The sequence below is a fragment of the Petaurus breviceps genome, unplaced genomic scaffold (genome assembly GCF_028583685.1).
Source record: "Petaurus breviceps papuanus isolate PSGF00001 unplaced genomic scaffold, PetGlider_PUasm1.0 90977, whole genome shotgun sequence".
Classification (NCBI taxonomy): domain Eukaryota; kingdom Metazoa; phylum Chordata; class Mammalia; order Diprotodontia; family Petauridae; genus Petaurus; species Petaurus breviceps.
Window position 1 is genome coordinate 10,733,684 of NW_027187391.1, and position 16,961 is coordinate 10,750,644.

General features: G+C 33.8%; 1 protein-coding gene across 3 annotated transcripts in view; it reads left to right on the forward strand.

The window, feature by feature from the left end:
* Nucleotides 1-16,961, forward strand: part of HBS1L (HBS1 like translational GTPase) — a 120,055-nt gene that overhangs the window by 92,313 nt on the left and 10,781 nt on the right. For all 3 annotated transcript variants that reach the window (XM_069077320.1, XM_069077321.1, XM_069077323.1), the window contains 5 exons: nucleotides 3,141-3,258; nucleotides 3,432-3,500; nucleotides 7,080-7,184; nucleotides 12,697-12,787; nucleotides 13,188-13,296. In XM_069077320.1, coding sequence (XP_068933421.1) covers nucleotides 3,141-3,258; nucleotides 3,432-3,500; nucleotides 7,080-7,184; nucleotides 12,697-12,787; nucleotides 13,188-13,296 — 492 coding nt within the window. The remainder of the gene's footprint in view (nucleotides 1-3,140; nucleotides 3,259-3,431; nucleotides 3,501-7,079; nucleotides 7,185-12,696; nucleotides 12,788-13,187; nucleotides 13,297-16,961) is intronic.

The following is a 16,961-nucleotide window of genomic DNA, read 5'->3' on the forward strand; positions in this document are numbered from 1 at the left end:
TGGTCTTTTCCAGCGTTTATTACATTTTATGTTTTCATTTCATTTAAAATAATTGTGGTTAGAATCTGCTTCTGGCATCCTTCTTCCCTCCTGTACCTGTTTTTTTAATCTTACAGAATTACGGTATCCCTTATGTTCTCTCCACTTTGCCCCTAAATACAATTGTATTTCTTGGAAGGATCTAATAGATTTAATCTATTAAACTGATGAGGCTTAGAGTGTTAGCTTCTCTAAGCAAATTTACATTTTGATTGATTGAAAAAAAAAAACCTGAGAAATAAGGTTGTAATTATGGAATTTCAATAAGTGAAGGGGAGTGTAGCAAGAGCTTTCTGGTTCATCTCCCAGCCTTAAGTCTCTTCCCACTTTAGTCCATCCTCCACTCAACTGTCATATTGTTCTTAAAGCACAGGCTTGATCATGTCAAACCTCTCCCTCCACCACTCAGTAAACTCCAGGGACTTTTACTATCCTTCAGATATTTGAAAAGCTTTTGTGGTTTTCCATGCCAGACTTCTCTGATCCAGGGTAAATAAGCTGAGTCACTTAACTTTCCCTCAAAAACCATTCTTTTTTCATTATTTAATCATCTTCCTTACTTCCTATTCTGTCATTTCCAGGATAAAATATAAAATCTTGTTTGTCATTTAAAACCTTTCATAACCTGGTCTCTTCCTGCCTACCAGGTCTTCTTATACCCTACTCCCTTTTATATAGTCTTCATTAAACATTATTAAGCAACTGTGTGTGTGCCAGGCACTATGCTAAGCACTGGGGACACGCGTATACACACACACACACACACACACACACACACACACACACACAAAACAAGGAGTCTATTGGGAGAGATAGCATGATAACCACTATGTACAGACAGACAGACACACACACACACATACACACGTTCAGTAGCATCTAACTCTTCATGACCCCATTTGTGGTTTTCTTGGCAAAGAATATATGTGTTTGTGTGTGTGCGCACGTGCACGCATGTATGAGATACATCGGTGATAATCAAAAGAGAGAAGTCTAGTACTAAGAGTGATCAGGAAAGACTTTTTGTAGAAGGTGACATTTAGTTGGAAATTGAAAGAAACAGAATAAGGAGAAGGAGAGAATTTCAGGTATATGGGACGGTCATTGAAAATCCCCAGAGTTGGGAAATGTAGCATCCCATGTGAGAAGTAACAAGGAGGCTGGTCTCACTGGCTTGAAGACTATGTGGAAGGGATTAAGGTGTAAGAAGACTGGAGAGGTAGGATGGGGCCAGGTTGTGAAGGACTTTGAAAGCCAAACAAGATTTTGTATTTGAATCCTGGAAATGATAGAATAGGAAGTAAGGAAGATGATTAAAGGATGAAAAAAAGAATGGTTTTTGACGAAAAGTTAAATTGCTTCACTTATTTTCCCCTGGATCAGGGGACTCTGGCATGGAATACCACAAAAGCCTTCCAATACATTCATTTACTATCTGCAGGTTATACATAGTATATTTTATTTCCTATTTTTGGTTAGTATATATTCCACTAATATCCTTTGCTCATGCCCTCACACCTGTTTATTCTTACTAAACATAATTATTCTCTCAGTTGTTAATTATTAATTACCAATTGTTTGCACGTGAACTTTCTAGATGTCATCTAGCTCTCCTTAGACTTATGTTTGCATCAGAGAAATTATAACCTTAGCATGGTTTAAAAGTGAGCCAACAGATATGATCAGGAAGTTAGTGAATCAATAAGCACTTATTAAGAACTTATGTTCTGTGCTAATTTCTTAGGGATACAAATATAAAAGTAAAGTAGTCCCTTCTATGGGCTAGGTGGTGTCTCAGTGGGTACAGCACCAGGCCTGGAGTCAGGAAAACCTGAATTCAAATGTGCCTTCAAACACTTATTAGCTGTGTGACCCTGGGAAAGTCACTTAACCCTATTTGCCTCAGTTTCCTCCTCAGTAAAATGAGCTGGAGAAGGAAATGGCAAACCACTTCTGTATCTTTGCCAAGAAAACCCCTAATGGGGTCACGAAGAGTCCAAGGCAACTGAACAGCAATAAAGTTTTGCCTTTAAGGAACTTATATTCTATTGGAAAATACAAGAAGTCCCCAGGTAAGAAAAGTCAGGAGATAAAAACAAGAAAGCTCTCTTGAAGGAAGTGAAACTTGAAAAACAAGCACAAACATTTCCCTATGCAAAGAACAGAAAAAGAAGAATGTATGAGAAACTATGAATCTGTTGCATACAGCTTGATTCTTTATTTCTAAATATATAATAAGTTCCAGGACATGTAGGTGACACAGTGAATAGAGCACCAGACCTGGAGTCAAGAAGACTCTTCCTCCTGAATTCGGATCCGGCCTCAGACACTAGCTATGTGATCCTTGACAAGTCACTTAACCCTGTCTGCCTCAGTTTCCTCATCTGTAAAATGAGCTAGAGAAGGAAATGGCAAACCACTCCAGTATCTTTGCCAAGAAAACCCCAAATGGGATCAGAAATTCAGATATGATTGAAACAGCTGGACAACAGCAGAATAAGTTCAACATAATTCTAAAGCCCTCCAGTTTATCTGTTTCCCTCTGAACTTCATTCTGTGCTCATTATATATATTTTAAAAATTGTTCATTGATGCTCTTCTCTTCTTTTTTTATTTGGAATCATTATCACTGACCTCTCTTGTTCAGTCCTCTATCCAATTCACCAAGTTGTTTCTCTGCATAGCTTATAAGATACTACAATATGTTGCCAAGTTAGAAACAAATCATTTTATGGACATTTTTCAGCATACAGTTATGAATGATTATTTGAAATAGTTTTTAATTGATAATACTCCCTGTCAATAGTGAGGTAAATTAAGTCATTGCTCTCTGATGTACTTCAGCTTTGAAACAGCTTGTTTCTCTCAGGTAATGGAAGTACAATGAGGGGAATTTTTCTCCACAACATGAAAAAGGACTCAGGCAGTTTCTCACTGTTTACCAGTGTTCAACAGACTGGGAAGAATTAAAAAGCCTTCCATTCCCATTAATTTTATCCTACTCACCTCTGCTAAGAAAAGATATATTACTGCTCCCCCTTCCCCCCCCCCCAAAACCCCAAAATTAATGTTTTATCATAATTTGTCTTCTTTGCAAATAGGAGGGGGATGTGGCCTTCATCCCTACAAGTGGTCTTAGTGGAGAAAACTTAATTACAAAATCTCAATCAAGTGAACTAACAAAATGGTATCAAGGAAAATGTTTGTTAGAGCAAATTGGTAAGTGAAATTTCATGATTGTTTTTTCTGTTGTTAATTGTCCAGAGTTCTTTAATAAAAAGAGTTGTGGGGTTTTTTTTTGTTGTTGAGTAGAAATTTGATGTGACTATTAAGAAGGAAAAACATTTAAATTAGAACTTTGATAACTTTAAGGCTTTCTCTTTTTTTTTCAGATTCTTTCAAGCCTCCACAAAGATCTATTGAAAAACCTTTTAGATTATGTGTATCTGATGTTTTTAAAGGTAAGTAATATAATATTTTTAAAAGATTTTGGTAATTTTCTCACAATAATCACATTATTTCCTAAAATGTTTGTAATTTTATTAAAATTTTACTGTAGATTGGAAAACATTAAAATAACTAAAATAGGCTGTGTAATACATTGTTATTAGAGCTATCTCTACTAACATCTTTAGATAATACCAAACTGAGAATGAAAGCTTAAACTCTGCTTTTTAAATAATTGATACATCTTTTAGAGAGTCAGTTTTCCCCAGAATGTAATGTGGTCTTATGAGGCTTAGTGGTATCTTGCTGTCTTGAAAGAAAAATATTTCCGAAATTCAGAGTTATGTTTTTTCTTTCCTTGCTATTGCATACATTTGTATACACTGAGGCCCAGATTGAATCATAGTTTGTATCATTTTTATTATAATTATACTGGTATTGTAGAAATTAGATTATTTTATTAATACTTGCTTGGTCATTATAGAAATCTTCATTTGAGTATAGTCTTTTGGTAGCAAAAAGCAAGAACTATAGAGAAGTTAATCAAGTACTTCATGGGCACATGGTAATTCAGTACATCAGGCTGTGGCATAAATTGAAAAAGGCCTTCTGGCTCTCATTATATTTCTTTAGCTCTTAGAAAATGCTGTTGTTTGGAATTTTAAAATATTCATCGAGTATTTATTGTGCACAAGCTATGCTGCATACAGTGTAGACAAGAACACCAAGTATATGATACTGCTCCTGCCCTGAGCCTCAGAAACTTAGACTTTGATCATGTGTTCTAATGTTTTTTGTCATCGTATTTAAACTTAAGAGCCTAGTGTTGATCCCTAGCAACATTCTATACCAGAAAATTAAACTGATGGTTTGTAAGTACTTAAAAAAAGAAGGTTGTGGGGACAAGGAACCAATGTAGCATCAGCTAAGTAAATATCATGCTATACCAAAAATAATTTCCTTTATTTATTCAAAGTAGTATCAACAAATTGGGCTGCTGGATTGAAGTAAACAAGGGGAATTTAACAGCAATAGATTGAAAGTTTTGTGTATAATTTGAAAAACTTAGTTTTATGATTATAGGATTTAGAGTTCTGACTTGTTAGAAGTTCATGTGAAAAAGTGCTGGGAGTTTTGACTGACCACAAACTCAGAATGAGGCAGTATGTTAAATCTCCTAAAAGAAAATTAATCCAGCCTTGCATTCAGAGAAGTATAGTATTTCAGTCTTGGAAATATAGTAGTAGTTCTTGGATTTCATCTGAATTATTGTTTTCCTTTCTTAGCATTAAGTTTGACAGAACGTATCTACAGAATTATCAATTAGAAGGCACTTCTGAGGCCAAACCTGGACAAGAATTACCTCTACAACATATTATTATTATTAATAAGCTATGATTCAAGTCTTTGCAAAGACCTCCAATAAGGGAAACTTGGAATATCCCAAGCCAATCCATTTCACTTTGTAAAGCTCAAATTGTTAGGAAGTTTTCTTTTAAATTGGGCCTAAATTTATATCTTTGCAACTTCCACCTATGCTCAAAGGAGATTAAACAAGAAAATGAGGAATTTGGAAGCCATGAATGATTGAAGGAGCTTAAAATGCTTGATCTTGAATGAAAAGGCTAAGAAGGGTTGTGTTCATTTTTTTCCCAGATATTTGAAGGGTTAGTGGGTGAAGAAGGAAACTTGTTTTATGTTAGGATAAAACTAAAATCAGTAAGCCAAAATTAAAGGGAAGTTGACTTCTGCACAGTTCAAAAAATATTTGGTAGCAAGTAGATAGACCTGACCAGCAGTGGAGTGAGCCACCCTGTAAATTAGTAGTAATACTAAGAACTATCTTTTATAGTGCCTTAAGGTTTGCAAAGGAATTGACATTTATTTTCTCATTTGATACTCACAACAACTCTATGAGGTAGGCACTATTATCCATATTTTACAGATGAGGAAACTGGGGCTGAGAGAGGTTAAATGATTTGTCCAGTGTCACACAGTGAACATCTGAGGTAGAATGTGAACTCAGGTCTTCCTTATTCCAGGTACTCTATTCGTTATGCTTCTTTCCTATTTTTAGAAGCAGTCAATCAGAAGCTAAACAGCTATCTAATATGAAAATGTAAAAAAAGATTCCTCCATTAGGAGGGAATTGGACTAGGTGACCTTCAAGGTCCCTTCCAATTTTAAGAGTTTCTGTATCCATAGTCAGAAAAATATTGGAACTAGTTAACTTTTGTCCTTTGCTACATGTTGTAATTGTATGGTGAGAACTTGATCATCCTCTGGTATGCTCTTGTGAGAAGCTGTCCCACAGTCTCTTCTCTAGTTCTGCATAGACTTAAATAATTGTAGTTAATGTCTCCAGGAGCCTTCATTTATTATTACAAGAAATAGATGAGAGCATGATTCCTATTTTGAAAATAACTTGAAATAATATATTCACACTTTCACTGTCTGTATTATCCTTTGCTTGTATCTCACAACAAATGTCTGCCTTTCTGCTATAGTTGTGGTGTCTTCCTGTTCAGGTAACTGTGGACTTGCACTGGTCATTTTATAACCACTCTTTGAAACTACATGTGAATGGAAGGCTAACTATATGAAGAAAGAAATCTTTGTCAAATAAATTAGATAACAGAACTATGAAAGTATAATTTGAGCTTTTAATTGTTTGTATCATTGCTGAGTTTTCAACTGTTAAAATTTAATCAGGAAAACTGAATAAATCTAATATATTCCCTATGTCTTGTTTTAAGAGATTATTAAATGACAAAAGTTTAAATAATGGGTATTAGTATCTAGAGCTAGGACCAGCTTGAGAGCCAAAGAGGTTACTTGAACAGAGATGCATTGATTGGGTGGCAGAGCACCTAGAACCTAAGTCTCCTGATTTCCAATGTCATTACATTCTCTATACCAAACTTCCCCAAAGTTCATTGTATATTTGCAATAACCTGTCACTTGTTTTGCAATAAATAATTTTACTTGTTATTAGTAGGTATTAAATGGTATATTCAGTTGAATGATTTGTTTGGAATAGGGAGGTTTGGACATACATAGCCAGTTAAAATAATATAAAGACAATTAAAAAGAAAGAAGTTTTAAAAAACATGAACTAATTTGAATTACAGAATTGTTGTAACCTTCATAGAGTAACATATTCAGTCCTTCTTTAAGAACTATTTCAAGAAATTTCTCAGTGGAATTCAAACAAAGAAATTCGTCATATAAAGAAAAGTTCAAAATATTTCGATAATTTTAAATTAACATTATGTATCTGACTATACTTGAAGTTAAAATATTATTTTGCTATGACTAAGAAAATCCTAAAAACTGAGTAGAATACATATAATATAGGCAGACTTCAAACAAAATTTGAATATTTTAAAGATTACTTTGAAATATGAATAATTTCTTTTGAGTTCCACAAATTCATAGGTGATGGGAACATCATTTGGGAACAAATTTAGAATTATAGAGGAATCTTAGAGATCATTTAGTTCAACCTCATCATTTTGCTGATTAGGTGATAGAATGTTAGCAGTACAATGCTATTTGGATAAAACTTATTTTAAAATGTTGACATTTTACAGATCAAGGATCTGGATTCTGTGTAACTGGTAAAATTGAAGCTGGTTATATCCAGACTGGAGACCGACTGCTTGCAATGCCTCCTAATGAAACTTGCACTGCAAAAGGTATGCAACTCTGTGTAGTTTTCTATTGCTAAATGTTGAGAAGGCAGATTCTGTATAGCACATTATTGACCAAAGAGTAAACAACCAGTTACTGAAATTGTAACTGATTGTCAAAATGATACTAACTGTTGAAGTTAAATTGAGAAAACATTAAACGAATTTCTTCTGATGTGACTGTATGTGTAAATGTCTGTGTGCCTTTATAATTATGTCAGGATTTTCTGTGACATTGATTTTAGCAACCTGTGTAAGAGGTAATTTTCAGAAATAGGAAGTTCTCCCAAGTCATTTTAAACTTATTTTGAATAGGATGGAAGATGATAGTAATTGTATTGTACTATTTAAAGAAATTTGAATTGTACTCATACCTGACTCCTGACACCCGGTGGCAAGACAGCTTATTACACTTATTGTTTTAGTTAATGTAAAGTAGCAGCTTTGAAAAATGTGCAATAGTGAGGATTGGGGTTTTAAATTACAAAACTTTTTGCTGGATGATAGATATGCTATAAGTGTTTATCAATTTCTTCCTCTCCCTTCAGGATTAGCATTAACTCTATTAGAGTGAAATAATTTGAAGTATATTACTCTAGTGTCAGAATCCACCTTATTCCCTTTGTTGCTTATCTGGTTATTACAATTTAGCTTTGCATAACACTAAATATGTTTAAAATTATTTTCAGACTCATAAATTTATATATTTAATTGTATACTATCTTGGGAATCTTTAAGTTAAAGTAACAACAACAATAATAGTGATAGCTAGCATTTACTTACCACTTTAAGGTTCCATTTATCTCGTTTGATCCTCACAGCAGTTGCAAAATCTTTGACTTTAGTACAGAAGTAAGACTCTGAATTAGAATTGTTCATAACAGCTGTCAAGCTGACTGTTAGAGATGCTGACTTTAAAAGATAGAGGGTTTTTTAAAATCAACATTTTATTTTTTCTATCTTTTATTCTTAAGCCATGTATTGTAAACAAAAAACTATATCTGATTATATGCTGAATTGATTTTGTTGTGTGTCATACATTTTGTTTTTGTTAATTCATTCGATTTGATGACATATTCCTGGAAGATTATATGCAGTTGCTAAATTTCAGCATAAATTTAAAAAAACTCGACCTCAAGGAAGTTACTAAGTGAAATTGATAAAATATAAAAATCACAATTATAGCTTTTCCCCCATACTTCTTTTGCTTAAGTATTTTATTAGCATTCAGAATATTGAATGCCAGAAATAGGAACAAAACTAAAATAAATAGTTATAAGATTTGAAACTGCACCTTAAGAGTCCTAGAGGCTCTTTGAGATATAGTTTAAAACTCCATTATCATTATCTATAATTTTGTTTAATACTAATTGCCTAAAGGTATCCTATGATTTGTTAAGGCAATACAAGAGTTGCCTTAATAATTAGAAATTTGAATTTCCAGAAAAATTGCATATCTGAAACTAAAAATTATTTGAAGACCAGTAGATTAATTTGAATATCCTCTTACTCTTATTAGCTCTTCATACTTCTCTCTTCTTACATTATGACACCACCTTTAGGCTGAATGATTCTTAGGTGAAATCTCTTTTTCACATTTGAATCAAGCAGGGATTTGACTGAATGATGAATCCAAAACTGTAGGGACCCTCACTAATTAAGTAGACCTCAGATTGAACTCATTTTTTTAAAAAGTGAATTTAGAATTTTAAACGGTTTTTCTCCAAAAGGCAGAGTAAATCCCACAAGTGAACCAATTTGAACTAGAATTAAACCTGTTGACTTGTAAATTTTAAATTTTTTTCAAATCTCAGCTGAACTTATATTTCACATGTTCAACTTAATAGTCACTCATTAGCTAATTCATTAGAAACATTTAAATTAACCTGTGACTTTTTTTTAAATTAAATTTTTTTAAATGGAGGTCAGAAAGAGACATTGTTGTTTAGTAGAAAGAGTATTGGATCTATAGTTAGAAAACCTGAATTCAGGTTCTGGTTCTTTTACCAACTACCCTTTGACGGAAGTACTATTATTATTCCAATTTTACATATGAGGAAATGAGGACAAACCGCGGTTCAGATTTGCTTGGTATTATATAATAAGTGTCTGAAGCAGGATTTGAATTAAGCTTTTGCTGACTCCAAGAACAGTGCTCTTAGTAACCCTCAGGAGAAGGGAAGGTCAGATGGAGAAGGTACCAGCAGCACCCTTGTATGTGTCATTTGGGTCTGATAGGCTGCTCGAGGGGTTTCTGTTTTTGAATAGCCCCTGAACTAGAAATAGTTTTGTACATTTTAAAATATAATAAAACTTTATTTACAAATGTAAAACCACTGGGGGGTAGGGAGGAATGTTGTACAGAAATAGGAGGACATTGGACTGCAGGCCATTGCTTGCCAACCACTACTAAGAAAAACTGAAAATACATTGATTTCAGTCCCTTATGTTTCCAATCCTCAGTTAACCAGTAACACATGAATATAGAGTTTCAGGATTATCATCATGACAAGGGAACAAATGTCAGAACAATAAAGTCATGATAGAAATTTCTAGGAAAGAATGAAATCATGAGTAGTAACAGTGTTGAAGGTTTATGCAGAATATCTTGCCAAAGAGAAATACACTCTCTTTGAATCAAGACATAAAGGTGGCATTTAGTATTAGAGAAATGTAAATATTTATCTCAGTTGTCTGAAAGCCCTTAACAAAATATTTTCTAAAGTCTAACTTGCAAAAATAATCTTAAGTTACCTTGAAAATTGGCTGATGGGTTTAAAATAAAAGATGATAAATGACAAAAGCATTTCTAAGAAGGCACATGGAAAATGCCAAAGGAATCATTATACTATGAGCCTCATTTTTTATATCTTCCAAAATGATCTAGGGGAAAAAAAAGTATGCTTTAAACCAACAATGCTCATTTGTAAGATCTTATGATTTAGAATATAATCAGAAAAAGAAATTCTCAGTGTACTTGAAAAACCAGTGATAGATGGTAGATGATTTGAGATATGATGATCTTAGATACATCATTCAGTATTTGATCTTCTGGTACTTTTTGTATCCAAGGTCTTATCAATGTGGTCACTTCTGTTAACAATGCAAGCCTTAGTCTATCCACAATCCACATCTTCTCAATCTTTGGTTCAGCAGATATTTATTGACTAGCTTCTTTGTGCATTTCACTGTGCTCTTTGTTTGGCTTTTGGGAGATGAAGAAGACATCGATATGTTGTTAGACAGGGAAGCAGCCTTTAGGGACACAAGTAGAAAGGGAGACAGAGAGAAGTGACAGATAAGTGGAAAAAATGAGAATGACAGGGAGAACTCCAGTGGAGAAGATGTGAAAGAATGGGATCAATTATGCATGTAGAGGGGTTTGCCTTGGCAAGGAGAAAGGCCATTTTTCCTGTGAAACAGGGGTGAAGGAGATAGCAGTGGTCGGCTCTGAGTAATGTCAGATGAGTAAGAGAGGACAAGAAGAAGCATATACAATAATGAAGGAAGATAGCCTATTTTTCAGTGAAAAGTGAGGTTGAGTTTTAGCTGTGAGGGTGGGGAAAGGGAGAGCCATAGAAGGTTGAGGAGGGATGAAAAGGTTTGTAAGGATTGCTGTGGTGAGTGGGATAGTGAATTGATCAATGAAGGATTGCTTTGCCACAATGAAGGGCCAGTTGATAGTGGACCCAGTATGCATAATTTCATGATCTTCTCTATTTTGTTCAGTAGCATTTGAATGCAAGTGAAGGCAGCAAATTGTATGAGTAACTCAAAGCTGAGCGGGCACAGTCTTTAGTACAATAAGTGAACTAGGGACTTGAGAAAAGAAGACAAGTGTTGAGATGAACAAGATGTAGAAGGGAAGAGCATGCTTTGGCAGGGTGATGATGTTGGAAAAGAACTGAAAAATGGAGAAAGTGGAGGTCACATGGTAAAGAACATTGTTAGGGGATTCAAGGCAGAGAGAGAGGGAATGAGAGCATTTTATGATGAGAGAAAGGCTTTATCTTTTCCTTTTCTTGCTTTGGTCAATCACTTCACATCTCTTGGTCTCACTTTCCTAAAACTCTGCAAAGAAAGAGGTTAAACTAGCTCTCTAAGGTCCCTGATAGTTCTAGATCATGAACTTTTCTAAAGTATCATAGCTAGTTTAGGTTTATACCTACTTTAAAGTTCTGTTTCTGAAAGATTTGGTAACATAAATGATGTCCCACTGCATAAGGGCCAAGTGCTGACCTATGGTCAGTCAGAAAGGCCTCTAAATCATTAAATGATATTGTAACATAATTATATCTGGATAATTAAAAGATGTTATTTTTCTCTAAAACTGTTCATGTTGTTAATTATACTTTGAAGTGTATGTCCTACAACCAAACTTGTCTGGACCACTATGCCAGGTTACTGGCCCCCCATATGAAATATAATTTAAGCTTCCCTTTCCTCATTCCTAAGAATGCTGCATAACAAAGACATGAATATTGTTTAGAAATTAACTTAATAAAGGTTTATAATTAAGTGGCTATGAATGGCTAGAAATCATTCCATTGAAATATACAGTTTCAGTTGGAATGATAACTACCTTTAGAAAGCATGGTGAATAAAAAGTTTGACCAAAGTCAAGTAGATAAAGAATTGTTAAATTTGTAAATGATTTTCTCTTAACTGATTTGTGCTCAGTGTTATATTTTTATAGTTATTTACAGTTACATAAAAATGAAACTAGAAAAAAACACTAAAAAAGCATTTTGTTCTCTCTGTCTCCTCTGGACAAGAAGATGTTCCCAGTCTTATGAAATTCCAACTTCGATTTCTTTAAATTATAATATTAGTGGATGTTGTTGTGCCGGGTTTACCAGTGATTCCACTAAGCTTTCAGTTGGTGCTTATCACCAAACTTGCCTTTTCCCTGACTTGATATACTTTTGCCTCTGCTGTCTGCAAAACAGCAGAGGAATCTGTGAGAAAGGTATAGAAAAAGATTTACAGGCAATATTAATCATGAAATTTAATTTAAAAAATTTTTCAAGATGTTACACAGCATTTTTCTGGCTCTTTTTGTTTGTTTCCTGCCTTTGAATATAGGTATGAGCGAAAATGTCAAGGCAGAGTACTTATTCTGTTTTCAAAAACTTCTAGAAAATGACATGCTATTTCTTTGTATGATAGACTAAACATAAACTACCTTATGTTGCAATGTAAGTCTCTTTCTGTCTTCAGAAAACATGATGAACTGTTGAGCATTCCCCAGAAAGCTTGAACTTAAAATTTTTATGGAATGAGGAGAAAGCAACATTTTATGGGCAAATAAAAGTCATGTCATGTCTAAGCTGATACCTTAGCAAAGTAAAGTCTAGAGGAAGTGTTTGACTTTCAGTCAAACTTTTTGCTATTTAGCCATTCATATTGAAAATGATGAGTAATGACTGATGAGGCCTAAACGGCCCAAAATCCCTTGGTTGTTTATAGCTCAGTGTCTAGGTATTTCACTTATACTTTGGTTCTTACTCATTTCCAGGAATCATGCTACATGATGAACCTGTTGATTGGGCAGCAGCGGGAGATCACGTTAGTCTCACCTTGGTTGGTATGGATATCATCAAAATCAAGTGAGTGCAAAAATTCATTTAAGCTGTTTTGTATATGGAGCCTTAAGAGAAAAAAAAGTTAGACTGCCTTCATATTTACTGTGAACTTCTACTTTGGTTTTAGTGATCTTTTAAGACATAATTAGCCAAACCTTGTCTAGTTAAAACAGTAGCAATGAGTATTGGTGAACATATTTATCACATTCTTTGAATGGGTTTTACAAGGTAAGAAAATGATTGAAGATTACTGATGTGGAAACCACATTAACCCTAAACCAGAAGGGTGTATTCACAAAAAGTCCCTAATTAACTGCTGTACCTTTATTTGTAAACCAAGCTGAATTGATTGAAAGGTATTTCCACTACATGCAAATAATGTCTCTTACCACCCAAATATGTCTCTTACCACCTTCTTTTGCAGTGTTGGTTGTATTTTTTGTGGTCCCAAAGAACCTATTAAAGCCTGTACTCGTTTCAGAGCTCGAATCCTCATCTTTAATATTGAAATTCCCATCACTAAAGGATTCCCTGTAAGTTTTTTAATATATCTTTTTAAACTTAAGATGTCATTACTTTTAGAAACTTTATGTTCCAAAGTAACTTTCAGCCAAAATAAAAGTAAAAGCCTAAACTGCTAACCTGTATTCTTGACACAGTGGTTCTACAACAGTCATGAAATAAGTTATATGGAAAATTTGATCCAGATTTTAAATTGAAATGCTGCTAGAAGTGATTATAGAAGGATTAATCTACCATGAAGTAAACTGCATTTTAAAATGTGTTACCTTAAGTGTTAGAACAGGAAGAAAAAAAGTTTTAAGAGTTTTAAAATCTTAAAGAATCATCTAAGTAAAGGGTTGTTGTATCGATGGTTGTGTATACGTTAATATCATGCATAGTTACTGCAGGTTGTGCCAAATAGACAACATTACTGTGATTGAGCCTTTTAGAATAGCTTTCTTAATGCTCTAAAATAGAGAATAAAATTTAAAACTCGGAGTAGTAACTTTTTAAAAAAAAATGTGTCATTCAGAAAATATTTTGCAGTAGGTAACATTAATCATAATGCACAAAAATTTTTTTAAAAAGGAAAATTAAAAAAGATAGCTCTTCCACTGACTGTAGAAGCCAACTTCTTAGAAACTTCTTAGACAGATCAGAACTACGACAGGGCTTACTGGTGACTGTCATGGCAGGGTAGTCAGTTATGAAGCAAATTCTTTGTGGATCATAGTGGTTGATCACACGTAGTGAAGTGAGTTAAGGTAGTATCATAAATGCTTAAGGCTATTTTACAAGCTTATTATAGACAGATCTTGAAAGTTTTGCAAAATGGAAAATGTGACAAGCGCTAGACCAAGTGATAGAGCAGGATAGAAATATCTTTTATTTTATATATGTGTATACACACACACACACACACACACACACATATATATACATGTATAGTATATGTGTATATGTTAACGTGTATAAAGATATAAGTAACAGCTGACATTTGCATAGCTCTTAAAAGTTAGCATGATGGTGTGTGTGTGTATATATATAGTCTTACATCTATCTATCTAAAATCTTCTAACATTGGTATAAAAAAGGCATTTAATAAATGTTTGTCAACTGACTGAGACACCCTATCTAGTAAAGTAGAATATAATATCTAAAAATATATCCTCAGTAAAATTTCCTTAGATATGAATTAAAAATCTTTAAATTAGTCTTTTCTTATAACAAGGAATGATGAATTCTATAGAAACTGTATTTTGTGGTTATTCTATTTCTTTGAAAGTTTATATTCTCTCAGGGATGACACAAACACTGATAGCATAGAAAAATCCATCCAGGTACTTTTCTACGTTTCTTCTACTTTCAAAATTTTTCTCCCTTAGTCAAACTTTATATCTCATAAAAAATGTCTTTCAGTGAGATTGAATTATTTATTACTTATTATTTGGAAAACGTAAATGACTCTGTCACCAATTAATACATCTTTGAAAAAAATAAGGTAACTCCCAATAGGTTTTTAAGACTAAATTAGTGATTGTAATTTGGGAGTAAAGATGGAATATGGTTAAATGTATAAAGTACTTTTGTGCATGTAATATATATATATATGTATGTATATACACACACACATAGATATAGATCTTTGAGGTTAAGTAAGAAAAATTCCGTTTTTAGGACTTTATTTATTTCACACGCAATTATAATAATTAGTGAAAAATTGTTTATAAATTTAGAGCATGATGCAGGAGTGATACTTTGTATTTTGTATTGTAATGATATTTTGTATTTCTGTCTCATATTATGAACTTCTTCCTCCAAGAAAAAACAGGTGAAAATACTTTGTTTCATCGAAAAATATATTCGATGTGGGAAATTTCAATAAATTCTGCTTTTATTATAAGAAACTTTGAAAAATTAATTGTTCAGAAATTGATGACTGAGCAAGTACAGGTTACTTATTTCTGGTGCTCAACTCATTCTTAGAAAGCTGTATATCCTGCAAGTGAAAAGGGCGGAGAAATTACTAAATGTTTTTACTCATGCAACTGTGTGGATTACAATTCACAGCATTATTTGCCAATAAAGGCCATAGAGAGGTCAGTTGTTACTCTAAATAGTAATACTGTCTTCCTGTCTGCTGTAGATTCTTAATTATGAAACGAAAGTGTTAAAGTACTGGCTTAATCAAATTCTATTTCAATATAATGGTAAGAGCCCGAATCTTGGAATTGTAAGATCTCTAGACTAAGTTCTGGCATTGCCACTTAACCAGATGCATGGTTCTGGGCAAGACACCTAATACCTGATATTTGCACCACAGGGTGGTTTTGTGGGAAGCCTTTTAAACTTTAAAAATGTTATATAAATGTGAATTATTAATTCATATGCAAATACCAAATTTATATTTAATGATAAATTCAACAGGTGTTTGTTGAACAAAAGTTTTTTGTATAGTTTTATATCTTAGGAACAGGACAGTTACAAATTATAGCTAAGACTCTCCTGTCATGGAAGTTACAGTCTAGGAGGAAGAATAATACAGATTCGCAAATACCATGATGAAATATGTTTCAAAAATGGGATCTACAATCAGACTAGTTCATCATTCTGTTGATTTTAGAGTAACAAGTGAGTTTGAGGGATGGGAGGAATGGAAATATAATTGTCTTCTCTAAGTGTTTGGATTAGGTGTTTCTTCTGCTTGGCCCTAGAGGGCAGAACACAGGAACTGTGAGTTGAAGTTGCTGAGAGACAGATTCTGATTCATTGTAAGAAAAATCTTAATAGAGCTGCTGAAGAGTGGAATGGATTGCTTAGTTAGTTGTTGGTTTCCAAACAGACTTAATGAGTACTTTTGGGGTGTAGACGGATTCCTGTTAAGACATGAGTGGAGCTAGATAATCTTTGAGGTCTCTTTCATTTGGAGGATCCCATAATTGGAAAAAGGTAAGTGAAAAAATGTATTTCATGATTGAATTCAGATAAAATAATATTTTTATTAAGAGGCAAAAGGTTATCTAGTCCAGGGCTGGGGAACCTATGTCCTGGAGACCACATGTGGCCCTTTAGGTCCTCAATTGCAGCCCTTTTTATTAAGGGGATTTGTTCTGTGAACTTTGGATTCAGTCAGAAGGCCATACTTGAGGACCGAGAGGACCATACCTTGAGGACCACATGTAGGCTTGAGGCTGCAAGTTCCCCACTCCTGATCTAGTATGTTTTATTCAACAGTATATAACAATCTATCAACATAGAAACCATCCATTCTTGACTATAAAACTACTACTGCCATCCACCTGGATTAGGTCCTGTGCTTCTTTTAAGCTACACAATAAATCTTTGTGTCAGGTTCTAAATTCTTACATCCCCACGTCTGAGAAGAAACCAGGAAATGGCTATGTTTGTCACCTGGACTATGCCCTGATACTCCCACTTCCTGGTTCTATTCTAGCTTTCTCTCAGATAAGTTAGTCTTAACCCTGTGAGTAATTCTTCCTTTCTAAGTCTGCCATCCAAACTTGATTCAGGTGAGGAAATCAGGGCTTAGGGAGGTAAAATGATTTGCCCTAAGTTTACATAGAAAATCAGTGGCAGACTAAACCAGTCCATAAGACTGTTGACTTAAAGTTCAATTAAATAAATATTTACTAAATGCCTGAGACATGATTGATACTGTGATAGTGCGGGGAGT